This window comes from Sinocyclocheilus grahami, unplaced genomic scaffold, assembly GCF_001515645.1.
Source record: "Sinocyclocheilus grahami isolate Dianchi unplaced genomic scaffold, SAMN03320097.WGS_v1.1 scaffold655.1, whole genome shotgun sequence".
NCBI classification, from domain to species: Eukaryota; Metazoa; Chordata; class Actinopteri; order Cypriniformes; family Cyprinidae; genus Sinocyclocheilus; species Sinocyclocheilus grahami.
Window position 1 is genome coordinate 743,261 of NW_015505834.1, and position 16,843 is coordinate 760,103.

At 39.1% G+C, this 16,843-nt stretch overlaps 1 protein-coding gene across 1 annotated transcript in view; it reads right to left on the bottom strand.

Moving 5' to 3' along the window:
• Window positions 1-16,843, bottom strand: part of erbin (erbb2 interacting protein) — an 84,813-nt gene continuing 67,970 nt past the window's right edge. The window contains exons 13-24 of the mRNA XM_016242325.1: window positions 15,465-15,586; window positions 13,284-13,457; window positions 13,008-13,184; window positions 12,333-12,450; window positions 12,008-12,191; window positions 9,028-10,489; window positions 6,730-6,828; window positions 5,537-5,593; window positions 3,978-4,151; window positions 3,585-3,677; window positions 2,633-2,707; window positions 1-2,530 (exon numbers count right to left, since the gene is read on the bottom strand). Of these exons, the coding sequence (XP_016097811.1) occupies window positions 2,423-2,530; window positions 2,633-2,707; window positions 3,585-3,677; window positions 3,978-4,151; window positions 5,537-5,593; window positions 6,730-6,828; window positions 9,028-10,489; window positions 12,008-12,191; window positions 12,333-12,450; window positions 13,008-13,184; window positions 13,284-13,457; window positions 15,465-15,586 (2,843 nt within the window). The 3' untranslated portion in view covers window positions 1-2,422. The remainder of the gene's footprint in view (window positions 2,531-2,632; window positions 2,708-3,584; window positions 3,678-3,977; window positions 4,152-5,536; window positions 5,594-6,729; window positions 6,829-9,027; window positions 10,490-12,007; window positions 12,192-12,332; window positions 12,451-13,007; window positions 13,185-13,283; window positions 13,458-15,464; window positions 15,587-16,843) is intronic.

The following is a 16,843-nucleotide window of genomic DNA, read 5'->3' on the forward strand; positions in this document are numbered from 1 at the left end:
ATTTATTCTTTCCACAGGACACCATGGAAAGTCAATTTATTTACAAAATCTGGAATGTTGAATAAATGCATACCAATCATCTTAATAGTAGCTGCTTGCGGAGAAACCTTTGACGTAGCTATACATTAAAAGGGCTGCTTCTGTGATGCAAATTATTGCTGGTTTTAAAACCGTAATCACTAATGCCATGAACAAACCATAAACCTTTTAAAAAAGTATTTACATTTTGATTAGTAATCTCTAAAGAAAAGTGTACTAAATAAATAAAAGGTGGGACAATAAAAAAAAAAAAAACACCAGTTGTTTTTAGTCACTGTTCGTTATTAAATTTTTACAATGTCTTCGCAGACAAAATAAAAAAGTGACAGTCAAGGATTCTACGCTAGACTGATTGGTGACAAAATGGAAGTAACAGTGTCCACAAAAACACTGTGTTGAATGAATCATTCCAAGCTAAATTGGTGGCTGTCGTTTTATCCATTAAATTTGTACTTTAAATAAAAAACTGTGATTAATCTATGTAGTAATCAAATGTAGTAATCCAATTCATAAACAACGGTGACTCATTACTTATTTTAACACACTCTGAGGGCAGCGCGTCAATGGTAATTAAAATAGTGCGAAAATTGGTCTGAAATCAACTGCGAATCAATTTAGAATTAATTGAACTCTTTTGAGCTCTCGTAAAAATGCTGACAGTGCTCTTTCACATCAAATTGTGGATTTGTTACATTATCAGTATGTTAATTCGATTACTTCAATTCATTTAGCGCTCCAGTCTACCGAAGAATACAGCGAAGAACGATCAAAAGGAGGAATTTCATGCAAATAATACAAACAGAACTACAATCGACAGTAAGTCGTTCTCCTCATATGCAGACATGGCAAAAGTCTTTCATGGCCTTTCGATGCGACTACTTCATCCAATACAAACATTACTCTTAACGTTTTACAAAGCTTTTCGAATCTCTTTGCTATTGAAGAAGTCGATGTATCCTCATACAATGGTACGATAATCTTCGTAGGGGTGTTTGGAAACAGCAGTGCAATCGCTAACGTGACGAGACACTCATTCGCACACTGATTTTTCACTTTACAAACTTTTTCTTTTTTTTTTTTTACAAATAATCTGAAATGCCAGTTCCTACGTTTTTGTCTTTAAAAAATGTTATATAAAATGCTTTTTCGATCAAGAAATACTAAATGGGTTTCGTTATTTATAAAAAGAAAAAAACACAATGGACTGCATCCTGCGAATGGAATAAAGGACTTTCTATTGCTCTTTCGCCCACCGTGTCATATGTCAGCCCAATAAGGCCACTGAATATGCAGCGTGGATCTAAATGAGTATTGCTCTGGGTCGAACCCATGTGTGACAGTTCAGGGTCTATGGCACGTTTCTCAGCCCTGCATCCAAGCCAACGAACAGCAAACGAACGTCCATGACTGCACCACTAGTCAAATGTTAGAATGTTTTCATAAGAGAATAAAATATTATGCCTACAATCTTCTTCACAGAATAGAAAACCGTTTCCAAAATGAAATAAGAAATAAAAACGTTCACACGCGAGTGCTTCGGATTAGTTGCGCTGGAATCAGTGGCTGTGTTGTAGAAGAAGGAAAGAAGTTGACATGCCAGCAGTTTCATGCCGCCAGTATCCCAATATGCTTTGGTTAAAAACCACTTTCTGTTTCCGTGTATGTCTTTTTCTCTTTCGAAATCCTCATGGAAATTCTTCATCGTGTTCCTGTCCAAGTTTCACGTACAGGGAGCATTTTGGCGCATCCTTACTGGTGGCTGAAGTTTGTCTCGCTCCATTAAAGTCTGTAGGAAGAGACTCTTATTTCACTGGAGGAACCTTGCAGAAAGTAGATAAAGGCCATTCAAGTTACGAAGACTAGAAGAGTTGCTAGTTTTTCATCCAAATTTGAGGGATTTTTTCTTCACAATTAGGTGAGAACGGTGACCACCAGGCCTAAAGAGTTCACATCCAGTTCGGTTTAGCTCAGCCCAGTTCTACATTCATTACCACAGTTAGCACGTAGCATTGTCTTCTAGCTCTGAATCTCACACAGGTCATAAAAGTGGTTTTAAAAAATCTCTTTAAAATAATAAAAATGAAAAAAAAAATGAGTGAGTGACAGAGAGCCCTGCCCTCAAACGGTCAGCTACAGCTAATGTCCCACAAGAGCTCTACACCCAGGTGACGACTTAAAAAGGAAAACAAAAACTATCTTTACAAAAGCACAGGTTTTCGTATGGACTGCGCCAACAGACTATCCCACAGTGAAGGCGCATGCTTCGGTCTTCCACTTGATTCAGTGGTTTCACCGACGGTCAACCATCGTCCCGTTAACATCAGTTCAGATTAGCTATATATAGCACTGGCTCCTCTCGGTACAAAAATAAAACGGTGCTCTGTTACGCGGCCATCTCTCGAATGATGATCAGGTCGACGGTGTTGGGGAACGTCTTCAGGAGGGATACTGCGTATCCGTGATCGACGTTAACGAAGCTGTATCCGTTTGCCTGGAAGAGGATGTTGATTGAGGTTAGTGAATTACTAAGGTATGGAAAAGACAAAAACGTGAATAGTAAGAGGAGTGGGAGAGATGGATGTGTAGAAATGACCTGGATGATCTTGTCCCCAGGCTGAAGGAGTTGTGAAGCAGGTCCCTCTGACTGAACCCTCGTCACAAAGATGCCCTGTTGATCATTAACGATTTAAGAACTGATTATTCATTAGACTAGTTAGACTGCAGTTGAATAAAGGTCTAGTATATACAAGTGTTAGCAGCAGTTTTGGCGTAAACTACAAAAAAATTATAATAATAACGCTATTGTTAAAAATGTTAAGGTTGGTAAAATTTGAATGTTTTTGGGAAAAAACTCACGTGTTCATCAAGGCTGCATTTACTTGATCAAAAATACCATAAAAACAGTAATACTGTGAAATATTATAACAATTTAAAAACGTCTCTACTTGAATATGTTATAATGTAATTTATTCCTGTGATGTAAAGCTGCATTTTCTGCATTATTACTCCAGTCGTTAGTGTCACGTGATCCTTCAGAAATCATTCTGCTCAAAAAAACATGTCTGATTATTATCAATGTTGAAAACAGTTGTGCTGCCAAATATTTTTGTGGAAACCATGAATTTTTAGGATTCTTTGAAGAGTGAAAAGAACAGTGTTTATTTGAAACAAATCTTTTTGTAACATCATAAATGCATCCTTACTGAATAAAAGTATTAATTTCTTACAAACAAAACAAAACAAAAATCTTGCAGCACAAACATTTGAATAGCAATATAATAAATATAATTTATTATTTTGGCATAAGTATTTCCTAGGTTGTTGCACACCTAAACGGTTGCTCTTTTGGCCAAGTCAAAATTATATTAGCGTTAATTTATATTCATGTCTTTTTAATATTCTGGTCTCCAGATACTACCAAGGTCTGTTCAGTTCATGGTGTTTTTTATGGTAAAAAAAGTAGATAAACCAAATGATCCAGACAGACTGAAATGAAAGCTCCAGAAATACCAATTTAACACACACACACAAAAAAAAATACTTACGTTGTCATCTGGACGGAAGGGATTCCCACGTCCACCCACTCCTCCTGATATACTGAAACCCAGCTCAGGATTCTTCTCAATCTTCACATGGAGCTGAAGACAGACACACGTGTCACACTACCCACAATGCTTCAGTTATACATCAGTCAACATGAAGTGGCTACAGGGGTGCCAAAATATATATCTACCTTAGTTAACATTATCCAAATCTAGGTGATGTCAAAGAAATAATGTAATTTCAGAGGCTTTTTAATGACAGATCTCTAAAACAATTTATATGAAATGAAACCAGGAACGAGTATTAAAGCAAAGAGGGTTCTTTTAGATTTCATGTTAACATGATGGTCCAGAAATGTATCTGCATGCTGAGATTTCTGTCAGAAATGTGTGCACCTCCTGCTGCAGTGTCTCGTGTGGGACCCGTGGAGGGCCCGGGGGCTGCTGGGACACTTTGAGCATCAGATAGTCGATGAGCTGCTCTCGTGAGGGGTGGCGTGCCATCGGTGGCTGAACGCAGCTCATGGGAGATCTCACAGGAGGACACATCTGGCCGTTCATCAAAGGCACCTGACGGGTAAATGCACACCAACACCATCAAGACATGCACTTAGTATTTCTGCTCATTAAATCACCACACATCTGATGTTTCATAACTCCAGTGTCCTCCTCAAAGACAAAACAACTCCCAGGTTTTGGCACAGGCCTGTGGACTAAACAGAGGCTACTTTGAGAGAAACAGTAGGTGTAGATTTATGAGATTTCAGTGATGTGGGACTGTCCTCTTTAACAGAAGAGTCATGAATTTCACTGACAGCAAATAGAAATCAGTAAAAATGCACAAAAAGCTTTATTCAGATTGAACTATTGTGAATGTAATTTTTCTATCGCTGAAATTAAATTTAAAGAGACATTAGTAGGCTTTTTCAATAAAAACCAAAGGATGGTCCTTTGTGCTTTGTAAGCATTTCACTACATGTGTCCTGCTACGACGTGACGCATTTTCCAGACACCAGGGGGCAGAAAGTTCCCAGTAAACAATTGACCATGAATCTGATCAGAAGAACAAGACATCCTTGTTGACCGATGAAGCCTTTAATTCTAATTAGAGCTTTATTTCTAATTAATCCACCTCACTCAAATGTTAGTTTTTTTCCAGAGAGACTAAGAGAGCATTTTTACAAGTTCTGAAAGTCATACACCAAGTACAAACAGCACACAACAAAACTAAATAGCACAAAACTGCACAAATAAAATTTGACCAAGGTCAGTAAATTTATAACATGAACAAAATCAAGATGATCAAGGTTTTTTTTCTTATTAAGGTGCAGAGAGACAAAGACAGATAATAAGAAAATATAAATACCAAAATACAAAGTTATTTAAAAAGAAAGTATAAAGCTTGTAAGAACTATTTATATCCAGTTAAATTACAATTGCAATTACAAGATTTATAAATTGTCATTTTGGCCCCCTTTCATGTGTTTATTGCAGTCAGAGGTGTTTTTTTTTCTTATTAAGGTGCAGAGAGACAAAGGCAGATAATATGCAAGAAAATATAAATACCAAAATACAAAGTTATTTAAAAAGAAAGTATAAAGCTTGTAAGAACTATTTATATCCAGTTAAATTACAATTGCAATTACAAGATTTATAAATTGTCATTTTGGCCCCCTTTCATGTGTTTATTGCAGTCAGAGGTGAGCACATTTTTAATGTGCTAGAAAGCTCAGCTTTCATTAGAACACGTCTGAGGATTCTTTAAAGCCGTGCTTATTAATTAGAGCCAATTCATCAATGCTAGAGTCAGGTTTCCCCACTGGGTCAGTATCTCATAATTGCATTCATAGTGTGTACATGTAGCAACACGCCTAAAAACATCTGAATGTCATCGCATTCGATAAACCAAGTAACACTGATACAATTCTACCTTTTCAAATACAAAAAGCACTTACTTTTCTCAGAGTGTCGATATGGTAGCCCTGTTGTCCTTGAGGACTGAAGACATCGTCCTGCAGGGAAACAGCACAAAATGTCTCAACAAGCTAAGGAAAAAGGTGTACCGTATTTGATGACGCTTATTTAGCCATTATGGGTTGTATTTTGAGTACTTCTAACTACAGTGGACGACTACAGCATTAAAACATACAGCTACATAAGAATTAGATTAGATTAAAAACATTCCGGAGTGAAACCGAAGGTGAAACAATGAGCACATGCCTTTTCTAATAAAGAATCTGTCTGGAAAAAGGCTGGGCGTCACTTGTGACTGGGCCCAGGAACTGCAGCCATTTCCCATAAATGCGGAATTCCCAATATATTTCATAAGTTTGAGAAGATTAATGTTCCAGTTCTTTGTCATTTCAACCAACAGGAAGGTTTACTTTTAGTTCTCTAATCAGCTATCACGAGTCAATATTACAAAAATGTAGTCATATTTCATAAAATATTTGCATACAATTTTCCATAACAGATTTCATGAGCCTTTCAGCTAAAAGTGCAGATTGTGCTTTCAAGCACACAAACAGAATGAAAGTGTGTTTGTTTCCAGGACTTTAGTGTATATGGTTTAGTGGCTAGGAATGTTCTTAATCTCCTATTACTTAGACAACCCAAAGAAACAGAGCAATTGTGCAAACCAGCCGACACTGGATATAAGCTGAGAAGGGTGCATTTGGGGTGGGGGTCTTGAGCTCCATAAGGGCCATTCTGTTCAATGCTTGCTGCTTAGAGACCATTTGTTGACTATTCAAGAGCCAGTTTTTGCAGAACTGTATGGAAAAGAGCAGCTTGGACATTCTGCTAAACATCTTATTTTGTATTTCATGACAGAAAGTTAGTTGTACGGGTTTGGAACAACATAAGAATTACAAATCAGATGTCTCCATTATCTGACCCATTTGTTTTCAGGTCAAGGTTTGTTTGTTTGAGTAACATGTACTGTTTTGGGTGCCTCCATGAACAGGGTTGGGAAACACCCAACATATTCAGCTTGTACAGATAATGTTAAGTAACAAATACATCTCAGTTTGCTGGGAATACACAGATTAAACGGCAAGCAGGGAGGATGACCCTTTGGGAACTGAGAGAGACTCCACTGTGCCTCTGGGAGTTTGGGGAAGTGAGGTCTCAGTGGGGCGATACTCACACTGGGCCCATGAGCTCCAATCTGCCATCCGTCTAGAGCGCTAAAGGCCAGAGAGCTCTGACTGCCAATGAGAGTGGCCAAAGACCGAGAGAGCGTGCTCTGAACACATGACGACATGCACACAAACACACATGCATTTAATTATGACATATGTGAGCATGCAGTAACCATGAGTACACTTTGAGACATGCAAGGGTTAGAGGAGGTTAACGTGTTAATGTCCACATAAAAACGTGCAGAAAAATACTGTGTAAAGAGCATTTTTATGAGGAGAGAAAATAAATGATACCATATACATGCAGTTAATGCTGGAGCGTGTTATTTCAGAGGTGAGGTCCAGAAACTAGATTGTGAGTGCCCATGCAAAACTTGCCACTATGATGCCAAGAGGTTGTGAGTGGTTGTCAGGTTGTTGCTCTGTGTTTGCTAAGGTGGTCTAACCCTGTGTCCGAATATGCCTACTTTTCTACTATATATTAGGCGAAAACAGTTACTCAAAAGAGCAATATGTTCCAAATTCACAGTATTTATAAAACAGTAGGCAAAAAGTACCAAGATGACCTATTACGTACAGAAAATAGTTTTTTTAGTCATGAAGTTGATTCCTTATCAACTATAGTACCTACTCTGACAGTATGTGATTTTGGCCACACCTTGAGTGCTTTTTAGCACCCTACTATGTTGTTGCTTGCTAACCCAAATTAAAAAAGCCCATCCTCAAATCACAATGGGGTAGCCAAAGACGGTTTTTTTTTTTTTTTTGTTGTTTTTTTGTTTTTTAAGTAATCCTGAACACCTTGATTCAGATGTGTTTGATTAAGGCTGAAGCTAAACTCTACTGCTGCACTATGACATTTGGTTTGGGTGTCTTCATCAGTGTAAGTCTAATCCAGGGGAGTCTAATCCTGCTCCTGGAGGGCCACTGTCCTGCAAAGTTTAGCTCCAACAGCTGTTTTTTAGCACTTCAAAGGACCTTGATTAGCTGGATCAGGTGTGTTTAATTAAGGCTGGAGCTAAACTCTGCAGGACAGTGGCCTCCAGGAACAGGTTTGGACACCCCAGGTCTAAATTATATAATCCCACTAGACCACGGGTTTCCAAACTCAGTCCTGGAGGGCCGGTGTCCTGCAGAGTTTAGCTCCAACCCTAATTAAACACACCTGAACCAGCTAATCAAGGTCTTACTAGGCATGCTAGAAATGTCCAGGCAGGTGTGTTGAGGAAAGTTGGAGCTAAACTCTGCAGGACACCAGCCCTCCAGGACCAAGTTTGGAGACCCCTGCACTAAACCAGTAATGGGCAACTTTGGTCTGGCATAGTTTAGCTCCATCCCAAATAAAACATACATGGCCTGTACATTTTCAAGCAATCCTGAAGACATAGGATGGATTTTTCAGGTGCATATGATTAGGGATGAAGCTAAACTCTACAGGATAGTGGCCCTCCAGGACCGGAGTTGAGATTTCAAAAGTAGTAGCATACCTTTCCTCAACAAGCTGCATACTTGAAAGTATCATTCATGTCTAGTGCAGATAGTACAGGACGAAGTTTAATACTCAGAGTTATGGATTTGAACAAACCCCTAACTCCAGGGGCCAGTTGTTTAAAAGTAATCTGATTGGATTTTGGCCATCGGATTGGATCAAATCTTGAAAATGGGTTGTTCAAAAGAAAAAGAAAAAAAAGGATTCTGAATTTGGATTAGATCACAAAATCAAATCTTGGTTTTGATCTGGATTAAATTCTCAGTTTGTGTTGTTCAAAACGTTTTAGTAAGATTGGGATACTTCTGATCCAAAAAACTGGATTAATCTGACCCCAGCAGAAGCGTGGATGTAATAAAAGTTTAAAACTGGTCCAAAAAATACAAAATTTGTAAGATGTATTATATTCCCAAACAGCTGTCAATATCAAACAAAATTATTATATTTAATTTAAAGTTTTTTTTTAAATCACTGATTGTTAACTACATTGGCACAAACCTCAGAGATGGACCAGCAAGTAGTTATTTGTGTAAACGCAATGCAACCATGCAATGCAACCATTTTCCATCACTACGTCCCCCTATAGGGGCTCCGTAGATCACTAATAATCCAGATTTGGAAATCTGAAAAAAGTGTGTATCTGGAGTAGGGTGATTCAATCCAATTTTGCTTTGAAAAACCGGCACAAAAGTAACATGGGTTACCTGATCCTGGATAGCAAAACATGGGATTTCAAATTAAAATAATTCTGATCCAGATTAAACTTTTTGAACAACTCTGTCTTCGCATACACTATTTGTAAGAATGACCATACCTTCTCCATCTTCTTGGCTTCGATGTGTCTCATGACCTGGTCCCTCCAGTCTGCTGGAACCCTGCCGCCTCCGCTGACTGGCCCATCCAGCAACGAGTGCTCTGACTTCACCCTCATGCTGGGTCTCTTGCTGGGGCTGGTGTGCTGGTAGTTGAAGTCGCTGACGGACATGGTCCTCTCTGGAAGCTCGTGAGGTGGGGGTCGGGCACTCTGCGGCTGGGGAGCGTTGGGTCCGTCCATGCTGTACGTGCGGGCGGACAAGGGTCTGTGGAGCGCCTGGCTCATCTGCAGAGGCCCACGGCCTGCTGCATGAATGTCCCGGTAGGTCATGTACTCTCCTTCCATTCCTGGCATGCGACGTGGGTCTGGCATGCACATGGGGCTGCCAGAGGACCCGCTACCTTGTCTCTGCAAGGTGCCACGCTGGCCAACAGATGGCAGCATCCTTTCCTTGGCCCACATGTCCGGGGCCTTGGGAGGACCACGTTGTTGGGGTTGGGGATATGGGGGGGCGTTGTTGCGGTTGGAGTAGTTGGTGTTGGCGAGGGAGTGCTGCGGTGGGAGGTAGGGCTGCTCAGGAGGTACGGGGGTACGTTGGCTCCACAAGTTGTCTTTGGGCACAGTGCTACTGGCGTACTGGATGTTGTACTGCGGAGGGGGGCCAGTGGGGTAGCGGGCACTGCTAATCGGAGGTTTGGAGCTGGACAAGAGGTCAGAGGATGACGCAGAGGAACCCGGGTAGATCTGCAATGGCTGGTCGTTCAGCAAAGAGGCGGATTTGGAGCGGACGATGCTCTGGCCTTGAGCGCCGCTTATAGACGTTCTGGCTGCACATGCCACTTCATACGGGGGGCTTTCTCCCTCGATGGAGTATAGCTTCATTCCTCCAGCATCCATGTTGGCAATGCTCTGAGATTTCACTACTGGGGCCGGTGGACATTTCTTCTCTGGTGAGAGTTCCTCTGTGCTACGAGAAAGACTCATGTCACTTAAAGCCGTTACACCTGTGGAGACGGTCCTCGTCGACTCATACCGCAAGGGAACTTGATCCGTTCGTCCATTAAAATTCTCCCCAGACTGGGTTTTCTGAATCCGATTGCCATTCTCAAGACTCTCGAGTGACACCATGGCATTGTTGTTGCTTGACATGGACTCCTTGGCTGAGGGACTTTTGATTCTTTCCAGGTCCTCGTACGACACCATGTTGTCAGGTGGGAATTTTGCCACGTTCATGTTGATCTGATCCCACTTGCTGTACTGTTCTGCCACGCCGTTGTTTATGCCCTTTTCAATGAGGGCAAGCCTCTCCTCCATAGAGAGACTGTAGTCGGCCATCTGGTCTGACTTGCTTTCATAGCTCTGCTGGTTCTTCAGGATGGTCTGTAGGGACGTCTCAGAGCCATTACAATTTTGGAGTAGAGGAGTCATCTGCTTCAGCTGGTTGAAGTTTTCATCCTCTTGTCTGAGTTTGAGGGAATCAAATCAAGTTAGAGAAAGACTCTAGCCAAATCTGTCAGCCATGTTTAATTTAGTCTTAGTCTTTTAAATTATTTTTAGTCCTGTGTCAAATATACATTTTAGTTATTATCATATTTAGTCAACCTTGTCCTGTTTTTTGTTTAGGCAAGTTTTAGTTGACTAGGGCCTGGTTTCACAGACAGGGCTTAGACTAAGCCAGGACTAGGCAATAGTTCATAGAAAAAACACTGGTGTGCATTTTAAGACAAAACCGAGGCACTGATATATTTTAAGATCAGTCAGTGCAAGTTTCTTTCAGTTAAAACAGCTCAAACGTCCACTTTAGTCTGGGACTAGGCTTAAGCCTTGTCTGTGAAAGTGGGGGTAAATGTCTGAGAATTTTAGTCTAGGTTTAGTCAATGAAAACTTTGATGAATGAAACTTCACATTTTTGTCACGCTGTATAATGATTAAACTCCAAAAAATGTTTTGCTCAAAATTATTATCGCAACGATTGTTGTCATTTTGAGAAATTTATTTTTACATTTCAGGTATTGCACTTTCACCAATAAGCACAAACCAACAGAATGTGAACTCATTCAAATGGTTTATTTTACCTCATCTAGTGTAATGATTTATTATAGGCTATTTAATATTTAAAAAATTAATATCAAAGACTTAGATATTATAGGCTATTTAATATATAAATTAATATCAAAGATTTACATATGCACTCTCTCTGTCTACATTATGAAAACTGGTAAAAACAAACAAAGTATTATATACCTAATAGTAATGTTTATCTATTAAAACAACAGTGGTTGAGTAAGTGCATTTATTCAGCAACCACAATCGCAAACAAAACAGTCGAGATCTCATGACAGAGCACAGACTGGATGAATGACACTTTCACTTAAGCCGAACATCTCACATTGGAGAGTGCTAAACTCCAGGTTACTTGTTTGTCGGTGTTTTCAGATCATTTCAAGAGCAAGCGCGTGCGCATGGTTGCCAGATTGCAAAAATTCAGCAAAACACTGGGCAGAAAATGTGTCCTTTTAACAGAGAAGCTCTAATTTGGGGATTTGAACTCTTGATATCTGGCAACCGCACACATGAACGCTTGCATAATAGAGGCGTGTACAGCAGTCCGCAATAATATTTGGTCTACTTTTTTCGATGAATATAAAGAGATTTTTGTATAGTTTAGATTTTTTTAAGGACATTTTAGTCTCGTCTTTTATCATCAATGATTTTGCATGTTAATATAGTCACAGTTATCATTTATTGACCTTGTTGTCTCATCATAGTCTTGTTTTAGTCATGGGGAAAAAGCTCATCAATGAATATTTTCATCATAGTTTTCGTTAACGAAAATAACACTAGACTTTTGCGACTATTTGGTGATGTGAGTCCCTTTGTCGAAGCCGCTGCACTGCATTTTAGTTCTTTTCCATAGAGAAACATTTAGTTAAACACAGCTGTTCATTACTAAATTTTTGTGTATTCCGTGTGTTCGTACCCGCTCTTGGGGACCAGAGGCATCTTTGACTCTCTCTCTGGGGTGCAGAGGGAGTTGTCCTGACTGCTGTCTGTGGTCAAGGACACTGAATCAGACATGCGTGATGGTGAAGAGCAGTTGCTGTTGTTCTGGTTACTGTTGGCCACCGTCTCATCCAGCAAAGAGTCGGCATCCTTCCCATCATCTACAACACCAGACAGGAAAAACAACAGTTCTATTACACACCCTATTTTTAGAAACATCTGAGTAACAATTATCCACATTAATGAGATAATTATTAATTGATATTAAGCAAAGTGAGAGAGTAAGGCAAGTATCCCTTTACCTTTTTTGTCCTTGCTGAGGGCCACTACTTTGGGCTGGTTAATGGAAATTTCAATAAGTGGAGGTCTCATCTCGGCTATCTTCATTTCCTCCTCCTCAGATGACAGCTCCTCTGAGTCCTGACCACACAACCACATCACATCAAAAGCTTAAATTTAATTTATACTCCAATTTTCCTCCTGCTTCTATAGTGGTAAACTGAACTCATTTTCATATTCGTTTAAATGATGTACCCTATGATGATATAGCATATCTTGACATCATTAAATCTCATATAATACAATATGAGCAAATGTGTCCTGACAAGAACTTCACATCCACTCACAGTAAGAGAATAATATGTGACAGTGGTTAATTTAATTTATTGAATCCAATTTTAAAGCTCCGAGTTGAAAAAAAAATAATTACTTCGTATACTGTGACAAATTATTGTAATCCAATGGCTACAGTACAAGTGAATACTTCACTCCGTATTCTTCTGAAGCTATATGTTAAATTTTGGTTAGTTTTTCACACTATTTTTAGTGCTTTTTTGTCATTTTTGGTGTCTGACAGACTGGTCCACATTCACCCTCTTATTGGTTTGAAACTACACTAGAATGAGTAAATATTTTTTTTTTCATTTGATTAAAAAACCATATTCATAGCATTTAATATTGACACTTTGATGCCGTACCTCAAGCATATCATCATGGTTCATCATATTTCTCATGTTGTCGGAGGTCTTGAGAGGGATCCTTTCAATGCTGTGGTTGTCCAATGAATCTATTGGCTCGTAATTTTGATGACTGTTCATCGTTGCTTTAGGCACCATTTCAACAGCTTTGCCATTAGTGCAGGGACTTTCAATCACCTGACACACAGGAAATTCAGGGTTATTCCAAAATCCATGCCAGGATTCACTTCTTTACACAATCAACAGATCAATATAATAATGATTTAAAAATCCAACCTTCACGCCAACATCCTGCACTCCGATGTGGTTCCTCTCGCTGGCCCTGGTCTCTTTTCCTGCCTCGTCCCCGGACTCGTCCTCTTTGAGTCTGTGAGCCACGGACTGAGCCGTTTTCACCATGTTCTTCAGTTCATCAGGATACGGTGTGGGGTAACGCTTCAGATTGCCCTCCTGTAAACACAAAAACACAGTTGATTTACAAAAGGAATTTAATTCAGGAGAACTTAATAGGACCTGTAATAAATGATAAATCTGATTTATTATTACATTTATATTCATATTATATATAAACTGTGTTTTTTTTTTACATTAAACATTAGGTATTTTAACTAATTTATTTAAAATTCCAAATTCTCTTCCAAAATTCTACAATAAAAGACTGAATTCATAAATAATATGGATAATAATATAAATATGAATATGAATGAATGAATAGACAGACAGACAGATAAATAAAGAAATAATAAAAAATACAGGTAAGTTTTTAGAGAGGGTCGCTGAACCCCTGGCCAAACACCGATACGGTTTCATTTCAAAAGGTGTTGGCAAGCTTTTTACAACACCCACAACGAGGAGGGCTGCTCTTGAAGGGCCACACTGGCGCTCTGAGAGCCGATAGTGATGCTCTGTCAGACAGCTTGGGAGCCTGCATGTGTTCCTGGCACAGCAGACAAGCCAGACAGCCATAATGACTCATCAGGGGTGCAAGACAGGACGCGAGAGGGAGGGAACGAGATACCGAGTACGTAATATCAGCAAGATGAGGGGTGGAAGGAAGAAATAAGGTTGACGTTGTACGCTCGAGGGCCCCTGAGACAGTGAAGGCTTCCATTTCACTTTCTGACAGGAGTCATGTCAGGGTTAGAGTTTTAATGAGATTTCCACTGCAATGCAGTGAAGCACAGGCTATGACATGCTGACAAACCAGGTGAGGCTGTTCCACTGAAACCGCTTTACCTCAAGCCGCCAAGGAATCGAGAAATAATTTTCCCCCAAAAATGACAATTCTGTCATCATTTACTAACTCTCATGTCGCTTCAAACCTGTATGAATGACTTCGTTCTGTGGAGCACGATGAGAAATTCTGAACTGTGCCTGTCACTCTTTGTCATACAGTTATAGTGAATGTAGAGTGAAGCTTTTAAAAAGCACCACAGTACTATCATAAATGTGGTCCATGTGACAAGTGCATTACATTTCTCAAGTCTTTGAAAGGCATACAAAGCTTTATGTGACGAACACACAGAAATTTAAGCTGTTATTTACAGAAAAGCCTGACATCCGCTTTAGTTCTCCTTGATGAATGAATAGTGTTGCCAGATTTGTAAATCAGCTGATCCAATTCAGAAAAATGTCCTGAATCAGTGTCATATTAGTACTATTTATAAACTGTTAAGAGTATTTATAATAATATGAATTAGATTTTATTTCTATACGTTTTATTTTATTATGTGCTGTCATCATTTTTATTAGTGACTTATTTATTAGTATTTCTGAATATATTTAATTTGATATATTTACGTATATTTATTTTAAAAAAAAATATATACAATTTATAATTAGCTTAGCTTTCAGTTTCATTTCTTAAACTTAATTTCAGTTAGCTGCAACTTTTGCAAGTTTTTCATGTAATATTTATATTTTATTTTATTTCATCTTAATTTCAATAAACAACATCAATTTTTAATAGTTTTAATTTTAGCATCCATTCAAAGCTCATTAATAATAACCGCATGTAAAAGAGCGGCCAGCATAGTCACAAAATATCTCCTTTCGAAATTACATGAGGGTGAGTAAATAATGACAGAAATGTTTTATAGTGTCTAATTTGCTGTATGTTATTTGCAATGGAAAAAACAGCATCTCTTACATGCTCAACCTGTACCAATCAACTAACTGCAAGGACATTTTGATAATTATTTGCTGTTTTTGTTGGCAACATGTGCAAGTTAGCTCCATCCGCAATGAAAAAAAAAAATCACACTCAGTATGTTCCAAATGGCTGGGATTTTGTGGCTTACATGACCTTTTCAGAAAAAATGAAAGTGTGCAATGGCTGGTTAGGACAGGACAAAACAACAAGGGGTGAGATGGGTGATATGATGGCGCAGGACATGCACAAAGGGAAATAGAAAATCGAGAGTGCACCCTGGACAGAAGCGGACGGTGGGAACTGACCCGCGGGGGTGTTTCTCTCTCATCCTTGTCCTCGTCACACTCGAATGCCACTTGCGCCCGCTGCTTGCGCTGCTCCTCCCACAGAGACGGGTTAAAGCTCTCGCTGTCTGAGTTGGGCAAATCTGTGTGAGAGAGAAGCCAGGAAACCATTACCAAACAATCAAAACAACAGCACTGCCATCGCTGGATGATGGGCTCAAGGACCTCAGAGACCTCAAATCCTGTGCGGAGTTTGTTTTGATTCATTTCAGTGATTCAGTTCGATCAAATCATTAAAACGAATGCAGTGTCTCTCAACTATGTGGATTAACAAACAGCAAAAACTTGAATTAAACTGCACGTTTTTGCTGCAGCCTGAGCTTGGTGGGCGGCACAGACTTCACATCAGTACTTATTTGTGTTGTGTGCCCATTTAGCCAGACATCTGGGTTCAGGAGAGCGTTTTGTCATGTAGGCGCGCAGACTTCAGACCATTTCTAAAGCTCAATCATGCTAACAAACTGAAGCGGACTCCAGAGAGCCGCAGCTCCAGTGCGTTTGCCTTCTGAAGAGTTTAGAGTGGGGTTGCTAGGAAACAGGTTAAGACTTATTAATCTCTTCCCCCTCTGGAATCCAGCGAGCCGCCCATTTGTGATTTGCACAGTGAAACTCCCAGCAACACTGGCAGACTCGAGTCTCACAGAGAGAAAACAGTGACCTGAGCAAGCTCTGGCTGCAGGTAGACATTTGACACTGCTAGGATTTTTAAATAAGTTTGAATGTCTATAAAACTATATATTTTACACAGAGGTGCACTGATTTTAGTGATACACCAATATATTGGCTGGCTCGATTAACTGGTCAGTATTTAGCCATTATGAGATTATTAGGTTAGCTGACTACTGATGTTGCATTTAAATAGTCACAATCGGAAAAAAAAATTGAAACGAAAAATGGGAAATTCTACTCTGAAACATTTCAAATTTGTTTCTTGTTTTAATGTCAGTGCTTACAATTGACGTAAAACACTTCACAATAAGGTCCAATTAGTTAACATTAGTTAATGCATTAACTAACAATGAGCCATGTGTTTATTACAGCATTTATTAATCTTTGTTAATGTTAGTTAATAAAAATACAACTTTTGATTAGCATTAGATTAATACATGCGTTAGAAGTATTTTCCATTGTTAGTTCATGTTATCTAATGTAGTTAACTAATGAAAACTTATTTTAAAGTGTTACCACAATTGCAAAATGGATCCAATGTTTTTTTTTTGTTTTTTGTTTTACAGCAGCAAAATTCTATATTCACTTGCAAAAAAAGCACTGTAACCTTTTTGATTGGTTTTAAATTGACTTCACAGCTTCAAGCTCTAAAAAAATTAATGAATATATAT